We start from the raw sequence: 17,672 nt of genomic DNA on the forward strand, positions 1-17,672 counted from the left end.
TTGCAAGTAATTGAGAATTAACCTCTGGTATTACGTCACAATTGACTCCAATTCATCAAGCTGGAAGTTTTTGTCGCGAATAATTCGCAACAATAGAGCTTGGATGCGGGAAAAGTTCACTTCATTGTTTCAAGTTCCGATATTAAAACTCTTGCAATTTTGATAATGACGTCACAAAAGTTTCTCAAAAGCGAGTTAATAAAGATTCGTTGTATTTTGGTTTATTAACAAGAATATCTAGTTGGAAACGAATTAAATTAAAATTCGCTGAAAACATATTTATGAGTTTTGAGTATTCGCAAAACGAGAGAGTTATAGATTCGAGAGACTTTTCTTTTTTTCTTTTTCCAACGCAATGTTGATAAAAACTTGCTGAACTTGTTGTACTCGCGTTTACTCGATTCAAACCAGAACCCTTAAACTTTTTTAGTGGTAATTTTGCAGTGAGGACATTTTCAGTCAGTATATTGTTTTGTTTGTTTTTACTTAACTCATTTTTAGTTTTTTTAAATCATTTTTTTTAACCAATAAGTAATCTGAAAAAAAAAAGTTATATAAAAATTTTTAAACATATTTATAACAATTAAAGTTTGTTATCTATAAAAATTTTAAATTGAGTAAGAATATTTTTAATAACATGTCTAATTAAGACCACCTTTGTGACAAATTGTGTGAAAATTTTAAATATAAATGTATAATTGTCGAGGGAATATATAATTGATCGATTAAAACTGGCTATCAATTAAAATTTGTTCAATTTTTTTTAATTTGAACTAATTAACTTCTAGTCGTTGCAGACAGAAGTCTTTAGTTTGAATTTTTTTTTTTAACAAATTTTGTTAAAAATTCTTGGAATGAAAATTGTTTTTGCGTTTAAAACGCAGTTAATTTTATAAGATATTATTAATTTATTAATCCTAAACAGTTTTCAATTTGAAATGAAATAGTTTTTTATTAGTATGAAGTATTTCTTAGCAGCTGTTTATTCATTAAAATTATCGATATTTTAAACTTTTTTTTTTTTATACAAAATTTATAAGTTTTTTTTGAGTACAAGTTTTTATTGATCAAGAAATGTAAAGCACAATAAAACTTTTAGTATGTGAGAAAAACTTACCAATATAACAAATTTGAAATGAATAAGTATTGAAAGTTAACTCTTAAATATTTTGTTTAAAATATATTAGTTTTAAGTTAATGTACTTTTTTTAAACACGAATTAATTTTGGGAGTAGTTTAATTTTTAATTTTCTAACTCAAAGTACAAAGTTTAAAAAAGTTTAAATCAAAGTTAAAAAGCAGTAATTAAAATGTCCATCTGAAAGTTATATTTTTTAAAGTTAAACTTTGCTAATATTATTACAACTACAAAGCTTTAAATTCTATTAACGTGAACTTTCGAAATACAATTTATATCCAAAGTTTAATATGTCTAAGCACTAAACTATAAAATATAAAACAATAAAATAGAGCAAGAACAATTTAATAATTCCAAATAATAACATTTGAACTCTACAGGAGGTAAGTCTGGAAAACACTTTTTATTTGTTTTGACTTTCAACTAGTTTTTATGACTTTTTATCAATTTTTTATTATAATTCTTCCTTACTTTCGTACAATCTATTGTCTCAGGTTTGCATAACCTCAAAAGTTACATGTCTAAAATTACAATAAGACTTATTTATTTCAAAATTTTGTTTATCTAAAGTAGTATAATTGTAAAAAGTATAATAGTATTCAAGCAATAAGTTAATGCTATAAGTTTAACTAAGGCTATTATAGATAAGTTATAAGCAAAAAAGTTCAACAGATGTTTATTGTTTATTGTTGAATGTTTTAACATAAGACATGTTTTTCAACTAACATTTACTTAAAACTTTATGTTTTTGAAAGCACAACTAGAAAGTTATATTTTTTTGTTAAAAATAATATAAGTTTTTATTCAGTATAAAAACAATTAAATTTTTTACTTATTAAGTTGTTTTAAATGTCAGAACAAGAAAAAGTGATAAAATGAAAATGTTGGTTATATAACTCATTAGACTGAACCACTTAAGTTTTACATAACTTACTTAAATTAACATATAAACATTAAATTTGTGATGGTTTTTGCTTTTATTTGTTTGTTTCTAAATGTAAACACATATCAAATTGCTTATAACCAAATAGACGTTTATTATTATTTTTAAAATACTACATATGTTACCAATATATTTTGAAGCTAGAAATTATAATGAAATGATTCGATCTAAAAAAATTGAATTAAGGTTTTATTTATTATAAACTTATTATTAGGTTATTTAAGAACATGTCAAATAAACAAGTAAGTTATGTAAGTTACAAAATAACATTTAGTTGTGGTCGAATTGTAAAAGTTTTAAAAACGTTTATAAAGGTTTATAAACAATTTATAAGCGTCACAAACATTGAAACTCGTATATACTATCATGAATATTGTTTTGTAACATGATTATATTAATAATCATGTGTCATTTCATGTAATTTACTATATTTTATATTCATATGTGCATATTTTTTGTTTAAAACTTAATGATAAAATTTTACAATGTTATTTGCAATATACATGCCAGTAACTTTTGTAAATTACTTTATTTTTACTGTCTAACAACTATATTTTTAGGTATTTATTTCTACATTTAAAATAAAGCAACTTAAAAATATTTTTGATATATAAAGTGTTACTATGTAGAATTTTAACCTAAACTTGGTTTTATTTTTCATACTATAAACTACATTTTGTTAACAACAGTTTTTTACTTAACTATGTAAAAACTACACTCTATGCGTATTAAAAACTTAAAAATATTTAAACTGTATAAACAGCAAAGCTGTGTGAAATATTTTCTATTTATTTTCCCGCTTGAAAATTTTCATTACGCCTGTTTGTATGTAAACATTTAGCACAAAGTTAAAGAGTGCAACTAAATACTTTTTAACCATCCGCCCGGCAATTAAGCCTGTCTGCCGTTGAGTTAAAAGTTTATTCCTCAAAAAAAACTTTCAACAAAGTTTATAACAGCTTAGATTACGTTCTACAAAACCTTTGATGTTTTCAAGTTGCATATTAAATTTTTTTTTTGTTTTAGTTCGTGTGCTTTTTTTTTGTAAAGTAAAATGTATAAAAAAATAGTTTACAAAGTTTCAAATGGGTATTTATTTTATGCAAATGTAAACATAACTCTAAGTTTAATATAAAACTATTTGTTTGGATTATGCAATAGTTCAAATATTCATATCATAATAATTTTGCAAAATCAATATAGTTTAAATACAAGGGAAAAGTTTTCAAACCATGACCTAATTATTTTGAGGGAAGCCTGACTTATATTCAATATTTACTAGGTTATATAATAACTAAAATATGTCAAGTTGTTTAGCAAGTATGCTAAAGTTTAATTTGATATATCATCTTGATATTAAAGTTTAATGTGTTATTTTTCGATAACTTTGTGGTTATCTAAAAAGCAATTGTCTAAAGCAATTTGGCACACATGTTTGTTTACTTTCTGTCACTTGAACTTATTAAAAAGGTGTTTAAACTAGTGAAAATAATAAAAACTGATACAAAATTCAGCATTTACAAGAAAAATTTTCCAAGTTCAGTAACTTATTTTGTTTATTTATTTTTGCAGGAGTATTAACAATGAACACTACTTCCTTATTAAACGCTTCTTCGAACTTCTCCCAAAACTGCCCGCAGGATTCCAAGTCGGGGAGTTTCGAGATAGTTGCCCTGATAATCGGATCCCTGATCGCAATATCCAACCTGGTGGTGATAGTGGCGGTTGCAATCGGGGGGAAGTCCCTCAGAAAAGTAACTTTCTACTGCATTTGCAACCTTGCTATTGCTGATATGTGCGCGGGGTTCCTGCTTGTGTGGAACTTCAGCGCTCAAAAGGTTAATTATATATATAAATTGATAATATTTTTCAAAAATTTTCAAAACATACATCTAATGATTTACTTAAGTGTTTACTTATTTTCGTTTCAACTCTCGAAAAGTTAGTAATTTAACTCATATTCTTCAATCTGTAAATGTACTGTCTTCTTACACACTTTTAAAAGCTCTAAAAATATGATACTTTTGTCAATTGATAGTTGAAAATCTACCACTATTTTAGATAAAACATTTGTGAAACAGCTGATATATTCATATTAACAACACTAGTTGATTTAAAGATAAATATTTTGAACGAAAAGCATTGTGAAAGATAACTTTGTTTCAAAATATTTTGTTTCCAATGAAAAACTACGAATCAAATTTCATAAAAAAATGTTTTTGTACAACACAGGGTCGTGTACAACAAATACAATTACTACTTAATTAAATCAAGGTTACAGTTTTTTTTTTTGAAATTGATGGTTGTTATTACCTTTGCAATTCGTGTATTTCAAAGATTTTCTTAAAATTAAAGGCAATCAAGTTTATTTTTTATTATTTGTTACTCACTTGTTTAATTTTATTGGTAGTTCTGTTTGGGTGTGATGTTTTTTCATGCATTTCCGGTATTATTACGTCAAAGAAAACCAAATGGGATCAGCTGATGTGTCGTTTAAAATAAAGATCAATTAAGTTTCAGTTATTAGATTTATACAGACCGATTGTAAATTTTACAAACAACAACATTTAAATATTGTTGTAATTATTAGTTAAAGGGTGGGTAAATTTTCGTAAGTCATAAAAACTACTAGTAAACATTTTAATATCGTTGTTAAGTAAATAAAAAATAAAATAAACTTTGAACCTGTTTGACTTACTATAGTTACAAAAAGTTGAAGAAAAAAACAATAACAAGTTAAAAAACACATGATTACAAAAGCATTGTGGTTTTTATTTAAAATGTTAAACTTAACTACACTAATTTACTTTAACTTTTCACATACAAAAATTTACTTTAACATTAAAAATAAAAAAAAATTACTGAAAACTTGGCAGAAGTATGTAATATTGATCTGTATTTTAATAAAATTATATTGTTTTGATAATTATTAAAATAAACTTTTGAATCAATTATCCTTTAACTAATGTTTATCTAAATTTAGCAAAAAAAATTAAAAATGGAATAGATCATATTAGAGAACTAAATTAAAAATAGATAATAACTAAAATCAAACACCATTTAGTAACTCTTAAACCAAAAAATGCCCTAATTTAAACGCTTGCTTTGTTTAAAAATATTTTAAATCGCTCCTCAATTATAAAGTATGAATTTTTGTATTTTATTGCCTTGTATTTGAATATTTAAACTTATTTTAGATATCTGCTAACATTAAAAATGCTCAGTGTTTTTAAAATTAAAACATACTCTAATTTGAATATTTACTACTTTCAAATGTACTTTAAATTTATCATAAAAAATTACAATATCAGTTCTTAAACTTATAGTAACATCTTTAAACAACTTAAGTTCCACACGGATAGTTGTTAAAACTTAATACTTTTCAGTAGAGAAAAAATAAAACGCGCTCTAAAAATAGTTTACATGTTTACTACGTCCGAATATACTTTAAAGTTCTCATCAATAATTCTCAGTAAACGCGACTCTTCAACCAATTTGCATAAAACCACTTCAAACGAGTTTAAATCAAACTGCGAGTTGGCGCCGAATCTGCTGCAAGCCAAACAAAACGGGGTTTCAACGTATTGACACAGCGATCAGCTCCAAGTAAAATATTGACACAAGAGCTTGATCGGTTCCAGACGGAAAAAGTTTTATCACTGTTCGTCTGAGAATTAAGCCTGATAACGAATAACGTTTGCCAGAGTTTCAAACTTAAAATTTTCAAGTTGATTTGTATGATGCTGATTGATCTCTAGTTAAGCTTTGAAATGATAATTAGCAGACAGTTTTAAGCTTGTAAACGTTTTTACAGAATTTTTTTTAAGATTGCTGCTAGTTGCAGTATACAATAATCAGCAAAGTAAAATAAAAATAAACCGCAGGTTTTACGCTTGCACTTCTGATTAAGCTTTTGTTTCTGTTGATGGATAAAAAACGTAAATGAAACATTTTTCAATTAATTTGTTTTGTGGTAATTTTTCTACTAAAATACTTTAACGCAAAAATTAACAAAACGTTCAAGATAAACTTGTATACTTACCAGGGTGATTTATACTTACTCGTTTTTGATCAAAAGTTGTTTACTTAAGTTTTATTTGTTTGATTGTTAGTCTAACAACCAACAAAAAACATTAGCTGCTCCAATAAAAAAATATAGCATTTTTGATAACCAGAGAATTCAGATAAAAGTGACAATTTTTTTAATTATTTTCCAGAAAATATCGGAATACAGGACACCCTGGTCGGAACTGGGCCAGAAACTAATTTGGTCGACGACGATATGGGCGTCGCTTTTGTCGCAGGTTGTCATAGCGATCGACAGGTATTGTTACGTCACAAGGGGTGTTACCGGAACTGGGAATCAGTGGAGCAAAGATAAAAGAAAACTGTTAGTTTAAGTTTTAAAAGTAAACATTTTAAAACAGATAACAAAAATAATCCGATAATGTATACTTGAAGTTTATATTTAATGCTTTTGTACATACATTATTGTTTTTTATTCAGAATCTTTAAAAACCTATAGCATTTAAAGTTAACAAAAAAAAACACTTGACACAAAGTAAACTTTATGATTTTGCAGACTTAAAACTAATTTTTTCATATTTACTTCCGTATAATTGTTAGCGCTTATCAAGATAAGATAGATAACAGTTATAAAATAAAATAAAAAATACTATGCCAGCTAAAAGTCTGTATTAGCGCATTGCAATATGTTAATCAAGCAAGCGAGATGTCAAAAATATAATATAAACTGTTTGTTTTCAGACTTGTTTGTAAACATGGCAAATTAAACAGTCAAGTTCCGATTTGAATTGCTTGGTATTGTTGCTTTTTTAGTGACGTCACAGTAATTGAAGTATTGAGACGAGTAAGCTGTTGATTGTGACAATATTGTTCACTGTATTAAAAAATATTTTAAACTGAAACATTGCTTAACAAGATTCATCAAAGTCCTATGAATTCTATTAAGTTTGAAATCGTTTTATTTTAAAAATATATTATTGTACAACATAATGATTAAAGCGTATTTAAAACCAAAAAAAAAAATATTACTAGTCAATTATAACTACCATAATGTTTTATAACTCATAATAAATCATGTTAAATAATGATAATGACATTTGTAGTTATCGTGAAGGAAATATTTCATCATAATTATTCAAATTTACGCTTTTTTAACGAGCTAGTGACATTGTTGTTGTTCAAATAAAAACACAACAAAGTAACTTAAATAATAAATACCTTTATTATATAATAAAGCTTTGTTGAAGAACTAATTTTATATATATTTTTTAGTATTTACACACATTAAAAAGCTTACAAAATTGTTATTATAACACAAATCAAATGTTGTGGTTTTTATCATTAGTTTTAATGTAGAAACAAAACCACACAAGGCAATGATAATTAAGCCAGCAAATTGGGTGGTTCGTAACAAACAACAATTTCTTATTTTCTACCAAACGAGCCGCGCGTAAAATTAATTCGCAAAAACAAGGGATTATACCGAATAATATCAACATGCATCAGATAACGTTAGAGCTCATTCAAAATTAATGCACATGAGTCACCCCGGGGGATTTGTAACATATGTGAGTTGTCGCTTGTCTGTTTGCTACCCTACTCGTGTGTATATTAGTGAGTATTTAGTCAGCATACACCCTTATGCTAATCAACAGTCTCTGTTTAAAGCTAAGTTACATACATATATATATATATTTAGTGTAGTAACAGTTCTGAAAAAAAACAATACTGTACCTGATCATTTATATAAATTAAACCTTTTATCTTACAACTACATGAAAATATATTACCAAACTATTAAGAGAATAAAGCAATAAGTCTGCTTAACATAGTAAAACTTTTCGTTTTTGTATTTTCAAATTTTAATGATTCATTTTTAAGAGCAGCCAACTATATTTTCAAAACTCTGTGAAATTTGGCTTACAGGTTTAATTTTTTTTTATTCCAACTATTGCAACATTTTTGCAAAAGATAAATCGGCAACACATCAGATTATTCTTGCAGCAGGTTACGGACCTCAGCGGTAATCAGCTTTATTACGTCACACTGTGTGATGAATCTGACGTTCTTACGGTTTGTCAGAATATTTCGTAAAGCTCAGTTATAATATTTCCAGCTTTTGTCGACGTGTAGCTTGATTGAAATTGTTTTAAATACATGTAAACAAAATTGATTTTTATTAATTATTTGAAAACATGCAACTGCGTAAATCATGAGTGATTATTTATGTCACTTGAATAAGTTTCAACGTTAATGATAGCCTGGAATAGTTTAAAATTATAATAATTTTAATGAAATTACCTTTGTATTGTGTGGATTACTTTTAATGGTGAAACATTTTGTCTATGCTGTTTTATTGCTAAGTGTTTGTTGTTTTTCTGCAAAAGCGTTAAGAACAAGGCAGCTGTAAATTATATTTGTTATTAAATGCGCTTCAACTTTATACAGTTTTTTTTAAAGTAACTTAACATGAGCACAACTTTGTTAACAAAAATGTACAAACGAGTAATTGAATAATACATTTTATCTAATAAATATAATTATTTTACTTATTGAGCTTTTACATCAACAAAAAAGGATATTAGTCTTATATTACAAATTAATTCAAATTTAATTCAAAAGACTTATTCAATAAAACTAAGTTTTATCTACCACATCGATTCATTTCTTATCTCTTTTCAAAGAGGAGTATGCGAACAAATTTTAAATTAAAACAATTATCGATAAATTGAAAAACTTCTGTCGGAACTTCTGCCGTTTCTAACCCCGTTTTAATTATTCAGAAAAAAAACTTAAAAAAATATTCAAGCCAAACTAACAGCAGATGTCAGTATTTTTTTGCGATTCTTTTCGAATGCGGAGTGTATTTTGCACAAATTAGATTTGTCCTGTAATCTAATAATCCAGCGGCTGAGAAAGTTTCGCGGCATTATGACGTCATATTTGCGGCGGGCAACAGTTAACTATTGTGACGCAATAAAAGTCTGGTCAACATCAAAAGTTTTTTGGTGGAAATTTTTCCGGTAGTGTTATGTTTAATTGAGTTTGGTGTGAAATAAAATATGTTGACTAAATTCATGTGTGAAAGTTGAATTTAATGTAATATTTGTTCAGTTATTTTTTATTTTTATGTTAGTAAGTTAAAACTAGTTGAATATAAACCTGTGCAACTTATAGTTATAAGTTCAACTAAGTTTAAATTTAAGTAAAGTTATTTCTTACAAAAAATATAACACAAGTAGTTTTTTGGTTTAATTTTAAAGATTTAATAATTTGTTAGTAAAGTATAAGTAGGAAAAACTTAAATGCTTAAAACCGTTAATAAATTGATTTTTAAAGTAAACTGCAATACGCGATTAATGCTGCAATCAATAAGTTCAAAAAAATCTTTAAAAATTAATAATTAAGACGCTACTATATTGTGAAAAATTCTCAAAACACAGAAAATTAGTCATTATAAAAAATACAAAGAAAAAGTAATTAAACGACTAATAAAAAACAGAACGAAGTATTTTACAACGTCATATTAATTATGGCTTGCAGATTATATTTTATAAATTGTTTTTAAAAATTCCAATCTGTTTTTACTGTTAATAAGCATATAATGAACCCAAAAATTTTGTAGAATTTAAACGATTGTAATCAACTAAACTGTGACAGTTTTTATAAATGCTTAGCTTAACATTTATCCTTAATTTTTAGTTCATCTTATAATTTTTAAATACAAATTTCATCTAAACTGTTTTACTTAACTTACATTTAAACATTTGTTTTAATATATCTTACAGGTATTTAATATATAAAAGACAATAAAACTTCGCAAAAAATAACATCAAATAGATTGTAAAATCACATCTAAAAGCAGTTTGAGTAAAACTTTTTATTAGATAATCTATTTGAAATAATTTTACACATCAACAATATACAAAACAACACTTAATACCTTAACTCATAAAAATTGATGTTTATTTAAGTGGTTTACGTTTACTAGCGTGAATGTATGTTTGTTACCACAATAATATTTTAACTTAAAGACTTTGTTTACAATTACTTAAGCAGCATATTGTACAGTTTGTTTTCTAAATTCCTTCGCCAAAATACTTAAGTATATTTAAAACCTACAACTTTAAGTTATTTGTTAATGTAAGTGTTTTATTTGTACAGTATATAATAAATCAAAATATCTCAATTTTTTATTTATTAGAAAGATAATGAAAAAAATTATACAAAGAGTTGTTTACAAAGGAATATTTCTTACTTAGCATATGTTGAACTTTTTTGTACTCTGACATTTTAATGATGTATTAGTATCTCATTATTAGCTTACATTAAATGAATATACTAATCATATGACTTTAGTTTCAAAACAGAATTTATTGTATGTCTACTTTTAAAACATTGTGTATTTTAGTCCGTAGTTATTTACTAAAATGTAGTCAGAGTATTTGGTTATTCTAATAAAATACTGAGAAAATTAATACACACTAATTTTTTTTTAACTTTGTACGTAATCCAATAAAATATTTTTACAAACTTTTGTTTAAAAGATTAAAGTTTAAAACAAATTTTTACGTATAATATATTCAACAACGATTATCGAAACCAAGTAGGACATTTCACAATAATTTTAAACATTTTATGTAAATAATTAAAACGTGAATAGATAGAGTTTTTTTTTTAAGTAAGCTTTTGATGAAACTAAGTTTCTTATACATTAAAGTTAAGTGGATACCACAAAAAGGTTTTTAATTTAAGTAATTCAGCTAAAAATTTTTGTTTTCAGGTATTTTAAATATGTTTAAACAAATTTTAGTCAAATAAAATGATATACATAAAATAAACTTTTACAACTTAACTATTTTGTTTGTATTTTTTATTACTTAATAATTTTTTATCAATATTCAAACAGATGGATGAAAATAGGAATATTGTCCACATGGTTGGTACCAACACTGACATTATGTGTGCCAGTTTTAATTGGCTGGAATTGCGTGGAGAATTGTCACTGCGAATCAATCGACGGTGTCCACTTCATGACTTGTGACCCCATTAGCCGATGCTCATTGGTTAGTTTAATTGTGACGTAATTATGCGATGCTCATTGGTTCGTTGTGACGTCATAATTTTTACTTAGTGGCTAGTGAGATCATATGTTAACAACTTGTCTGTTTTATTATATCAACTATGACTTCATAAATAAATTCGATTGGTTAAATTGCTGGCAGTTTTATTTTTATATTTCAAATTATTTTTTCATATTATTTAAACTATTTTGCTTGCATTTAATGAACATTTTTAGATACTCTAACACCTTGAACAGTTTCAATGCAATTATAAGTGCAAAATACTTTTTTTCTTGAATATATACGTTGAAGTAAAGCATTCAAGGTTTTTTATATATATGTGTTTATACATACATTTAATTCAAGTTATAACTTTGTAAACATTTTTTTAGTAGAATAAAATTATATTTTAACTTTATATTTATATTTTTTATCAAGAATTAGGTTAAAGTTATGTTTTCTTCATGCTAGTAATTATTTCAAGTGACAAGTGTTCATAATTGATTTTATAAATTTTATTGAAAATTATAAATTCACACAAAAAGAAAATTAATTCTCGGTTTCCAAATAAGGCTAATATACAAAAAAATAGTTTTGCATATATAACCGCAGTTGCTATGAATACATTTAAACATATTTTTTATTCTTCGAAAGTTATAATAACATTTGATACGCTTTTCTCGACTATAATAAGAAATAAACAATTATTTCTTAAAAGCAAATCTTTATACAAACTTAATAACTCACACGAAAAAAAATGTAAAAATTTCAATTTTTGTTAAGTAGCTTATTTTTTTTCTCAAACTATCAAAATATTTTGTCAGCAGCCCAACATTAACATGATGGTAAATTTAAAAAAAAAACAATAACGACTTGAAAACAATATAAAGCAAATTTTATAATAAAGTTTTTTTTTACTAAATGATTACTTAATAGTTGTATTTACAGACTGACATTTTTTTCATAAATTTTATACACACTGTATCAAACTCTTACTTTAGTGGTTCAAGTTGTATCGTTATAAAATCAATCTAACAGTTTGAAATCAATTGACATCTAGTACTTTTATTGAAGTCTCTAAAAGAGACAAATCTGTATATAAAAGAATCTCATGAGCTAGTAAACTCCAAAAAAAAAGTCAATTTTTAATTATTTCACAATTCAGATCCTGAAAAAATGCTTCTCCAAATGCAAACGAAACTTAAAAGTAAACCATACATTGTAATGTAAATTAAACTTATTAAGATAATGTAAAAAGTATTGCTACATACATAACAAAGCTACAACGAAGAATTGAGTACAATTCGAAAAGCTTTACGTGATATTTTAACTCAATAAAATTGAGTATATAATGATTTTAAGCTACAAACACTTTATGAACATATTAAAAATGTTTTTATATTATTTAGAAACACAATATTACCACAGACGAATCCCGCATTCACAAAAGGATCGATGTTGTACATGGGCGTCACATTGGTGGTTCTCCCCTTCATTCCCTGTGTGCTGTACTTTCAAGTTTGGTTGTTTGTTAGGGAAAGCACCAACAAGTTGAACAGAAGCATGTGCATAAGGCGGGGTTTCGAATCTGTCGTGCACACCAGCAATATTGTGGGAATCCCCATCAGTGAGAAGAGAAGAAAAAGTTTGTATTAGTATTTTTATTAATTAAAGTTATAGTACTGTTCGTAAAAACTATCAGTTAAAAGTAACGAAAAGTTTTCTATATTTTTGTTAAACCATAAAAAATTAATAATAATGTTGTCCTTGTTCTCATAAATGAAAAGAAAAGTAACATTTTGCATAATAAATTATTTAAAAGTTATAATACTTTCTAAATACCCTTCAATATGAAGATAAGAAAAAGTTTTAGTTTATTAAATTTCAATTTAACAAATATAATTCTAATACTGGTAGTCCAATTATTTGAAAAAAATCAAAAGTTTGTAGCTGTTTTGTAAGAAACCATCAGAGAAAAGAAAAAAAAATGTACAAAGACTTTGTACACATATAGATAATTAGTTATACATGAATTTACAATTCAATAGTTTTTGGAAATACTAAACTAAAAGCTAAAAAAGAAACTAGTTATTTTAATTATCCCTTTATCATATATATTTATTTCTAATTTTCTACTTGAAATTTTCTTGTAAGCCACGATTCACAATGTTCTTATTTTAGAAGAGGATTTTTTTACAGCTAGGTAGAAATTAAAGTTTTGTTTACTTTACTAACAAAAGTATTTTACTACCACCCTTAAAAGTATTTAATCAAATTTTTTTTTATTAACTTTAAGAAAACAAATATCAGAAGATAAAAGTTAAATAGTGTAAATAAAAGCAGATATATTTAACTAGTTGTACATGAAAGCTATAATAAAAAAAAAAGTACAGCCTTTAAAAAGTACTGTAAACTTGTTTTGTTTTCTTTTTTACTTTGTTATTTTTGTTTATTTTTAGCTTTCACTTTTTTTGTTAAATATCTAATCAATGCTACTAGTCTAACAAGCTTGTAATCTTTTTGTAATCAATTTTAAGCCTTGCTGTAAAATTCCTACTGAATCTGAATAAAAAGTAAAGTTTCGAATAAAAAGTTATCTGATGCAAAAACTTTCTACGTTTTTCAATTTTTTTTTTTAATTTTCTATATGTATATATATAAACTATCTAACATTATATTATTAAAAATTATAAGGACCAGAAATAAAATATCATTTATAGATATATTTTAATAAATAATTATCCTATAAACGCTTTTAATGCACCTTGCAATATATTGACTACTCGAGGGTTGTATTTTGATTTATTTTTGACGAAAATAAAGCTTCCAAAACAAAAAAATCAATTAAAAGTCTGAAGTTGAAGTTTAACCACGGTTGCGAACAAAAACACCATTATCACTCATCAGAAATTGTAAATTTAAAGTTTGAAACATTTTGCTGAACTTATTTTTCACTTAAAAATGAATCATTACTTATTCAGTAGCAATTTAAGTTTGAATTAATCATAATTTACGCGTTGCTTACCAAAATTTTGTTTATTTTGGAAATTGCCTGCCAGAAAAGTAAAGTTTATATGAGAAACAGCATGCTAAACTTTAGGCTTTCATACATTATTTGTGTTTAAACTGATAAAGCTGTTTATCAAACTGTATTAAAGTCCTTAAGTATAACTAGAAACAAATTAAAGTTGAATAATTTTATATAAGTATTATATTAAATTTAATTGTAACGTTTTGTTCAAATAAGAAACATAAAGTTTACTTGTATAAATAAATGTTTATTGAACATTAACTTATTTAACTAAATTATTTACAAGAAAAGTAAACAAACTTTACTTCAAAAGTAGTTTTTGATAAAATATATTTGTTTTCAAATTTATATAAGTTTTGATATTTTACGAATAACACTTTAATTGCATTCTCAGCAAAACCTGCAATTTTTCAAATTTAAAGCGAAATGCTTAAACTTTGTTTTTTGCATAAACAAAAACTTCAACATAAAACTTTTAACTTTTTTATGTAAGATTATACCTCTAAGTAAATAGATTAACTTGCACATCACTATACAGTGCTAGGTTTATTTCTCAAGTTTTCATAATCGAACTAAGTATTATTACATATTTTTTTTTAAAGTTATCATAAAAATAATATTTTTTTCTTCCACTAGGTGGAACCAAATACTCGTTCGGGTGGATGGAGGACATTGGCAAGATGTTCAGGAGAAGTTCTTCTGAGAAAACTCACAAGAGTATTTCTTCCGCTATGAGGCGTCGTTCCAGAGATCTCAAACTATTAAGGACCCTCGTCATCATATTAATACTGTTCATGGTATGACATTAATGTTTGATACGTCACAGTTTAATATTTGTTTAAAGTCTCAAATTAAAGATTACGTCACCATCTTCTACTATTTATGGTGACAAATACTTTAAAGATATAAATGAACCAATACTATTCGTGATGAATATCAAACTATTTTTTCGATTCTTAAACTTTATACCACAAAACCTTTACATATTGACGCTTTGGTAGGACTTCTGTCTACTTTTTGAGTTTACATAAATGTTCTCCTTATATTTGACAATGATTACACTTATGACTTCAATGTTTTCAATTAACAAGTACATAGTATATCAGCATTTACGTCGAGTTCGTATGTATTCAATGTTAATTAATTAAAATTTTTACTATATTTATATATATATATATATATATATATATTGAAGGTTTTATACAAAGTTCTGATCGATAGTGCTCGACAAATCAAATTGGAGCTTAATATTTATTTATTTAACTATATAAAAACTATATTTCAAACAGCTGTTTCACACATTGAAATGTAAAATTTCATGTGATCTTCAGTGAGTTGTAGTTTATTATAATAGTGAACAGAAATTTCGATTTTAGAATTTTTTATAGTAATTATGACGTAGTAATGGTACAGTTTATTACACACAACAGAACTAGCGAATTACATATGGAACTTAAAAGATAACAATACAGACTACAAAATTAAATGGGAAATATTAAACAGGACAAAATTAAAATTCAATACTAAATTCGGCTGCAAACTTTGTAACTTAGAAAAAATAGAAATCGAAAAACCAGATAAGAACGTAACACTAAACAAGAAAAGCGAAAGACAAAACATATGCATCCATTATCAAAAATACTTTTTTAACAAAATTAAAACCAACTAAATATTAAAACAAAATAAAATCGAAGCGGCAAACACGAGTATTTTTTAGCATTTTATAACATTTTTCCCAACAGCCTAAAAAAATTTTTCTAATAGCTTAAAACATTTTTCCAAAATAACCTTTTTAAACTTTCCTAAAAAGCATAGAATAACATTTACAGCGTATTTCAAATTCAACTAATCGTACAATAAACTGTACCATTACTACGTCATAATTACTATAAAAAATTCTAAAATCGAAATTTCTGTTCACTATTATAATAAACTACAACTCACTGAAGATCACATGAAATTTTACATTTCAATGTGTGAAACAGCTGTTTGAATTATAGTTTTTATATAGTTAAATAAATAAATATATATATATATATATATCGATATATATATATATTCGAATAAAGCATTTTAAGTACAGTAGTATAACTTAGAAATCATCAACTTAAAATAAATGCTTTTTCTCAATAACTGTTTTTGTTAATATATTAATATTCTGTAGGTGAGCTCTCTCCCACTAGGAGTGCTGTTCATAATAACTTCAACCGAGGTGGACAAATCGTTCCTGACGTCCACGAAGTTACTGATCACTTTCTCCTTGTTCAACTCATTGGTGAACCCGTGGATTTATTTCTGGAGGTTCCCTGAAATGAGGCAGGCGGTGAATTGCGCCATCATGCGGAAGTGTACTGGTGGAAGGTAATGAGAAATTTATTTATTTAAAATTATATTAGATTAAAAAAAACAACATTTGTATTGTTTAACGTAATTATAACGCTTTGATAAAATATTTCCTTTAAAAATCAAAAAAAAAAACATTAGTTAGCACACATGTATATAAGTTGCTATAAAAGTTTCATAAATAACTCAAAGTTGCAACTCCAATCTCGATTTATGTAAAAACTTACAAAGTTTTATTAAATTACTTCAACTCAAACTCATTACAACCCCTCTTGTTTACACACTGAAAACATTTTTAGTGTAAATGTTTTAATTAAAAAATATTAAACTTTTCCTATCAAAGGTACGTGCGGAGGAGAAAGGGAAGGAGGAGGATCTCAAACAGGAGGAGGAGGAGAAACTCACATCAGTCACGCATGGATGATTCTGCTCACTCTAGGGGAATTTCCGGTGTTTTGAAGCAGGATAATTCGCATACAACCACCAACAAGGACTCGTACAGCAGCAGCATGGGATTGTGACGTAATGGTGGTTGTTTGTGACGTCATGTGAGATGTTAGGAGTTGGTTGAGAGACATTTTGTTGCATGAAGAGAGAAGATGTTTGCATGATGAAAAATAAATAACTTAATTGTTTTATTAAGTAAAGCTTCGCAGTCATAAAAAGTTTATTTGTTTAAGTAAATTGTTCTTATCTGTAATTTTTCGTTTTTTTTTTTGAAGATGTTAAAACTTTCTATCATCTTTCTAAAAACAATTCCAATCTTATACCTAAAGGGTTTACTTTTTTTTACGAAAATTTACTTGATTTATTCATTGGTTTAACTGTTTTAAGTAATCCTGAATTTATATGGCTATTTAAGTGTAAAAATTTTTAAAACAAGTTATATAGTTTTTACTATCATTATGTTTAGTTGAGTAAACTGTTTTAAGGCTATTGTTTAAAATAAGTAGTTTAAATCTTAACTGTACAGTTAGTTAAACTAAAATGAAATTTAAATTTATATATCTATTTAACTTTCGTTGTATTCATTTAAATAAAGCTACAAATTTTATGTGTACTTGCATTTTTGTACAAACAATTTCGGGTTTTTTAAAATCATTTATACTTTTTGTTGTTTATTTGTTT

At 25.7% G+C, this 17,672-nt stretch overlaps 1 protein-coding gene across 1 annotated transcript; it reads left to right on the plus strand.

Annotated features, from left to right (window-relative positions):
* The first annotated feature begins 3,664 nt into the window (after positions 1-3,664).
* Positions 3,665-17,065, plus strand: LOC145835534 (sphingosine 1-phosphate receptor 1-like). Its single transcript, XM_082943179.1, has 7 exons — positions 3,665-3,919; positions 6,299-6,471; positions 11,017-11,173; positions 12,599-12,815; positions 14,838-14,998; positions 16,366-16,562; positions 16,888-17,065. The coding sequence occupies exons 1-7, from the start codon at positions 3,665-3,667 to the stop codon at positions 17,063-17,065; spliced, it is 1,338 nt and encodes a 445-aa protein (XP_082799305.1).
* Positions 17,066-17,672: the final 607 nt, after the last annotated feature.

This window comes from Thalia democratica, chromosome 5 (assembly GCF_965202585.1).
Source record: "Thalia democratica chromosome 5, ktThaDemo2.hap1.1, whole genome shotgun sequence".
NCBI classification, from domain to species: domain Eukaryota; kingdom Metazoa; phylum Chordata; class Thaliacea; order Salpida; family Salpidae; genus Thalia; species Thalia democratica.

Coding starts and splice junctions, on each gene's coding strand:
- LOC145835534 (XM_082943179.1), top strand. CDS start 3,665: ATGAACACTACTTCCTTATTAAACGCTTCTTCGAACTTCTCCCAAAAC. Junction 3,920..6,298: donor GGAACTTCAGCGCTCAAAAG/GTTAATTATATA, acceptor ATTATTTTCCAG/AAAATATCGGAATACAGGAC. Junction 14,999..16,365: donor TCATATTAATACTGTTCATG/GTATGACATTAA, acceptor AATATTCTGTAG/GTGAGCTCTCTCCCACTAGG.